This window comes from Meleagris gallopavo, chromosome 13 (assembly GCF_000146605.3).
Source record: "Meleagris gallopavo isolate NT-WF06-2002-E0010 breed Aviagen turkey brand Nicholas breeding stock chromosome 13, Turkey_5.1, whole genome shotgun sequence".
Classification (NCBI taxonomy): Eukaryota; Metazoa; Chordata; class Aves; order Galliformes; family Phasianidae; genus Meleagris; species Meleagris gallopavo.
Genome location: NC_015023.2, coordinates 7,036,666 through 7,042,916, shown reverse-complemented (window position 1 = coordinate 7,042,916; position 6,251 = coordinate 7,036,666). Strand labels below are relative to the sequence as shown.

Genomic DNA, 6,251 nt, shown 5'->3' with positions numbered 1-6,251 from the left:
GAGAGTTGTTCAAGATGCTATACTTAGCAGCATTGTGAAAGTCCAGCACATCTTCTATAATGGATATACCTACAAGGCAAAATGTTACGTCTCAGTTTCAACTACCAAAACAACACTTCAGTATCTCCTCTAATAATCTGCGTGCTTATTACTGTACAGAAATGTATTAACATTTAAGACGACTCAAGTAAAAAGCACAATACAAATAACAGTTCAAAACGGAAAATGTTAAACCTACAAAAATTAAAGCAGTTTTAATTTTATAATAAAAATCAAAAACTGAGCTGTGTAAAGGACCCACACTGTTCAGTCTATATCCTTTCAGTCCTTTTCTTAATTCTGTTTGGAAAAATTAAACAATGTGTTTTGCTGATAAAATTTCCAGCAGGATCAAAGTGTACATTTATATACAGACTTTTATTAGAGATCTAATGCATCACTGAGGCATTGCATCAATACCAGAGTTCATGTTAAACTGGGTATAGAAAATAAGTTAATGCCAGAATAAGATCACCTAGCAGAACAGACTCGCAACTGCCATAAATGTTACAGCAACTTTACAGCACTCTAGTCGATTAGTATTTAGTTCAAAATACAGGAGACCAAAGTTAATGCTTGCATTTGTTTGCAAAGCAAGGTTATATCGCTAATAAATAAGCTCTCTTAGAACTCTAGAAGTAGAACATGGTACAAAAAAAAAAAAGAAAGTCTCTGTAATGTTGTAGCTTGCAGTTTGAAAAAAGCAACCCTAGGTTGCACTATTTGCAGGAATGTTAGGTATAGTTTTTACTAATTCGTTACAATTTCTTTGTTGTCTTCCACGAAACGCGTAAAGCGGAAGTTTGTCCCGTTCTCATTGCTTGCCATTTTCTCCAGACCAGCTAGAGGTGCGTTGGGTTCCGAACTCGGGAGCTTCTCCAGACTGCCCGTCAGGCCGCTGATGGGCGAGCTGCCCCCGTTGCCCAGGCCTCCCGGCGGCGGAGGGATGCCGCCGTTCTGGATGACGGAGATCTCGTTGGTCTTCATGGCCAAGCCATTGGAGAGCGCTGCTGCGTACTGGTTCCAGAAGCTGGACGGGTCTCCGTTCCCCGACCGCGCAGCCAAATCCTTCTGGAACATTTCCGGGAACTTTACAGGATTGCCTCCTAGGAACGTCATGGGGCCATCGACGGAAAGTCGTCTGCCTCGCCTTGCGGGAGTGCTGTTCCACATGTGAGTGCCCATGTGAACCTGGAAAGAGAGAAAGGAGAAAGAAAGAAACAAAGAGTAGCAGTTGGCAAACTTATTTTCATCGTGGTGAAGGCAGCAGTTCACAAACACGTCCAGTCTTGTTACATAATAAAGCAGTAAAGGCAGCGGATGCAGGGCTCCATTTCCCATCTGGAGTAATAAACAAGCTTCTTCTGGATCAGCCCAGCACCATTACCCAGCATACCCTGTCTTCCTCCTGAGCAGTACGTTACTTCTTACTTTTTTTTTTTTTTAATTATTACGTGTATTTAGCTTATAATGACTTTGTGTTACTCCATCAATCGGAGATAGCTGCTTTTGGGGCTAGAATTGCTATGTCCACTTTCATTGCAGTGGTAAGTATTGTATTTGACACCCTTTTTCTTATAAACATCCTTTTCAGACAGGCAGAAAGTATCCTTTGCCGATTGCTCATCGGAGAGCTTCGTGTATAGACAGAATGGCCTGAAAGTAATTATTCATCTCACATTACTGGCAGCAACCTCTAGAGAAATACTCTGTCAACAGAAAAATGTACACAGTAAAGTGCTCAACTGGTGTTCTAAAACTTAAGTATATTTGCTTTTCCAAACACATATCTGTAGGAAATGTTAGTTATATAATCAATTAAAGTAATGCCCATTAGTTCCAGAATTATGTTAATAGTTTTTTTAAACAATCATCATTTTACATGATAGCTACGAAAAAACAACACATTCGAGAGCCTTTTGCATTCTTACTGAAAGCATTTCTCTATTTATTAGTACTGCCTATCAACATATGGCTGCTCTATGTAGATGGTCTTTGCTAGTAGGTGAATTTTAATTACGCATCAAAAACAGATCACGCTTTGGACCTGCTGCCAATGCAAGCACTCGACAAGAGCCCACCTAGTACTATCACTCCGTTTATCATACCACAGATACCCACAGGTACTGCTGCTTGCAGCATTAATCACCGTGAACACTGGAAACCAACCAACCAACCAACCAACACCAACGCAGCAAGGACAAAATGAAACCTAAGAACAGCAAGAGGAAAAAGTACCTTCAGATTGCCTTTTGTTGTGAATGCTCTTCCACATATAGTGCAGGCAAAAGGTTTCTCACCAGTGTGCGTCCTTTCGTGGATCTGCAGAGCGCTGGAGGAGGAAAACGTTTTCCCACACGTGTTGCAGTAGTGCTGTTTGGGTGTTCTTCTGGGGAGAGCAGGCAGCAGGACAGGGGAGGTGGCAGAGGACAGCGGCCCCGAAGCAGCCAGAGCAGAGGGTGTTTCTTTGCCGTCCTGAGAGGAGCTGTGCACGAAGCCGTTAACCTCCGTCTTTATGAGCGATGACAGTGAATTAGCAGGCATAACCGAAGAGTTCGGATTAGGACCGATACCGGAATTGGGCTCAAAAAGTTGTGATGGTAGATCTCGCATTTGATGTGTCAACATATGTTGCTTCAAATTACCCTTTGTGGAAAAGCCACGATTGCAAACTGTGCAAATAAATGGTCTTTCTTTGGTATGACTTCTGTAATGAATGTCCAAGGCACTCTGACAAGCGAATGTTTTGCCACAAATGTCACATGCGGTGTTTTTAAATTTACCTCTATCTCTGAAAGGAAAGAGCATACTCAGAGACTCTTCTTTAATCATTTTATCAGTGTTACTAGATGTCAAGTCCAAAGCACCACTGTTTGCAGGGGTTGGAGACAAACCATTGGCAAACTCACTTGGTAAAGCTCTTACTGGTTTCTCTTCGATACTTGGTGACTTGTGGTAATCGTTAGTGCTGTTGGATGGGGACAAGGCCTGCATGGAAGAGGTAGACTCTGAGACAGCAGGGCTTCCAGCACTTTGGCTTTCCATGTCACCACCGACAGACGACGAATCGTTAGTCAAAACATCCCCTTCCACTGACCCATTTTCTACCGACTTTAAGCTTGCCTGAAGTTGTTCAGCAAGTCCTGCATTGATCATCTTCATCTGATTCTCCAAAGCAGCAATACTTGACATTTCCAGGGGCAGAGGGGAAGAAGACAAGCTGTCTTGTGATGCATCTGCAGATTTCGGAGTATCTGGCACGCTGCTGTCAGGACAGTCTTCCATGTTCTCATCTGAGAAGTTGTCTAAATCATCAAAATTCTTATCATCAAAAGATCCCGTATCAGATTCCATTGACTCGGGATAGTTTTCGGTGACCGGGGTGTTTGGGATCTGCCCTCCCATGTGCATCCGGATGTGCTGCTGAAGCACAACTGCATTGGTGAATTTCTTCTGGCAGATCGGGCATGAATGTTGTACTCTCAGTGGGGGCATGGCACGGTGGACGCTGTAATGAGTCTTTAAGTTGCCTTTAGTAGTGAAAGCACGTCCACAGATTTTACATTTAAATGGCCGCTCACCGGTATGGGTGCGATAATGCATTTTCAGTGCGCTCTGGCAACTGAGAACTCGGTGGCAAATGATACACTCGTTGGGATCGGTTGCCTTTTTGTCAATGTTTTCTACCAGTTGCTGCAGTTTTGACGTTTCAGACGCTGGCGTCGAATCCAACAGTCCTCCAAATGGAAACTTTGCCTTAAATTGCTCTGACATTAGAGGCATCAGTGGATTTGTAAAAGTGGCGATGCCGCCAGAGCCCGAGTCTGCTGCCGGTGAACTCACAGAGCTGCTCATGTTAGCAACGGAATTTGAATTTTGAGGGTTTTCTTCCATTTTGCCATTTGAGGTAGGCAAAGCACCAGCCTCTACCTCATCAGAAAGTCCATTGGAAATTTTTGATGTGGGGTCAGCGGTTCCCGAGTCACTCTTGACAGAGCAGGGAGGGCTGGCAGAGGGATGGCTAATGGGAATCGGCTGAGGCTCCTCAGTTTTGATGAACGGGGTCAAGGTTGGTATCGTCGGCGGGAGTGGCAGCCCCACAGAAGTGGTGAGCGTGGAGAGGACTGGCTTGCTGTCCAGCCAGCTTGTGACAGGCTTCTCTGGCGGTATAGACATCCCATAAGGAATACCCGTGCTTGTAGGAATATTGTCCAAATGCTCTGGCACAGGGTACGGATTCATCTGAATATGAGGATATTTTTCTTTATGCCGCTGAAAGTGGACTTTTAAGTTTCCTTTTGTGGAGAACCTGTTTCCACATATGTTGCATTTAAATGGCCTCTCGCCAGTGTGAGAACGTAAATGAATCTGCAAGGCACTGTCACTCCCAAACACTTTAGCACAGAACCTGCATTTATGCTTAAAGAACGCCTCGTCTGAATTACTTTTTGCTTCAAAAGCAGTTACATTTGGTGGCTTGCTTTTTCTTTGCTGTGCCAAGGCAGTCAAGGAGTTTAAATCCTCTGCAGGTGTTCCGATATTGGACAAGGGGCTGGAGAAAATAGAGTTACTAGGGGTGGGCTGAGGTAGAAGTGGATTAGATGCAGGACTTAATAAACTGCTTATTGCAAAAGCTGGTGAAGATGATGCCGATACTGGTGGGTTGCTGAGCTGTGAGCCACCAATACTCGAAGCCACTTTTTCTGAGGACGGTGTTGTAACTGCTGCTGCCAGTATGTTAATATTTGGAGAAGAGCCACTGCTGGATGGAATTAGAGTGCTGCCAGGGTTGCTCTGAGGTAGCTGTATAGGGGGTAGCTGTTTCACACCACTGATGCTGGCAGATTGACTAGCAAGGCTTTGTGCTAATCCAGCTGCTGCAGCCAGCTGCTGGGATAAATGGGAACTTAACGTGGACAAGGGGTTGGCAGATGTTCGTAAAGTACCTTGAGACGGGCTAGAAGACGTTGGCATGTCCGCATTTTGGGAAGCCAACAATAATATTTGGTGACGAATTTGCTCAATCAGTTGCAACTGGTGGATCTGCTGCTGCTGTAAAGCCAACAGTTGCTCCATCAGGGCAGGTACAGCAAGCTTGTTGTTCGATGCACCGTTACACCTTGCTTCCTGCGAGAACTGTGCTACTGCCACTTTAGTACTCTGAAGATTTTCAATTATTACGTTACTGTTTATTACTGAGAAGTTGCCTAACGTCGTCAGATCCCCTATGTGAGGTAGAGAGGTTGTTACAGCTGAGGTACCCATTGTGGAGCTGTTACTGCTTGTAATACTATTGTTGACACTCTTGGAACTGCTACTGCTATTGTTAATGCTGGAAGCCTCCACATCCATGGATTCTTCCTTGTCAAGTTTGTTATGCTCTGAAAGGTCACTGCAGTCTACTTGATCTGTGTTATTAACTGTGTCATTCATCTGTTCATCAGGATTATCAGACGGGGAACTAGGAGGGAAGGTTTCAGGAGGAGAAGCTGGATTTTCATTCACAATTAAAACTAATTGATTTTTAGTACAGTTCTTCTTGTGTTGCAGGAGATCTGATAATTCAAAGAACTCAGCACAGCACCTGCCACAGACATGGGCGTCCTTATTCTTAGTGGTTCGATTTCCTTGACCCTTTTCTGTGTCTCCTAAAACATCAAAAGATGATGGATTAGAAACTGAACAGCGATACAAAAAAAAAAATCTGCTGGACATTTTATTTAAAAGCACTGTTTTTATCTACCGCTCTAAAACAATAGACTAAGATGGTACATGGAAATAGATCGATATTTCTACCTCACAAAAATCAGTCAAAAGCAAGATTTGAGACCGTACAAGGGAGCTTTATCAATCCCTATGACTCAGATGATCGTTTGCTTCAGATAATCCATCAAAATATAAAATACTATGAACTGAAGACATTGGAGCATAATGAAATTCCATAGCAAAGTATTGATTTCCAATAATTCATACTGCTTATTGTCTAGTTGTCCACTGAGTGCAAATCAACCATTTGAAGGACTCATTAGACTCTCACATTCCTGTCAACCTTGTTCATTTTCAACTCATTCAAAGATATCTGTGACAGTTGCCCCATCACTAAACTAATTTGTAGTCATTCGAGGTCCCAATCAGATTTTGACAAGAAAAAACAAAGTATATATTACCAAGCTACAGACCGAAAAGCTCCCCGTTTCAATCAAGTTTACTAC

General features: G+C 43.4%; 1 protein-coding gene across 1 annotated transcript in view; it reads right to left on the bottom strand.

The window, feature by feature from the left end:
• Positions 1-398: 398 nt before the first annotated feature.
• Positions 399-6,251, bottom strand: part of SALL1 (spalt like transcription factor 1) — a 7,936-nt gene continuing 2,083 nt past the window's right edge. Inside the window, exons 1-2 of the mRNA XM_010717799.3 lie at positions 2,278-6,251; positions 399-1,230 (exon numbers count right to left, since the gene is read on the bottom strand). The exon at positions 2,278-6,251 is cut by the window's right edge and continues 2,083 nt beyond it. Of these exons, the coding sequence (XP_010716101.1) occupies positions 790-1,230; positions 2,278-5,754 (3,918 nt within the window). The 5' untranslated portion in view covers positions 5,755-6,251 and the 3' untranslated portion in view covers positions 399-789. The remainder of the gene's footprint in view (positions 1,231-2,277) is intronic.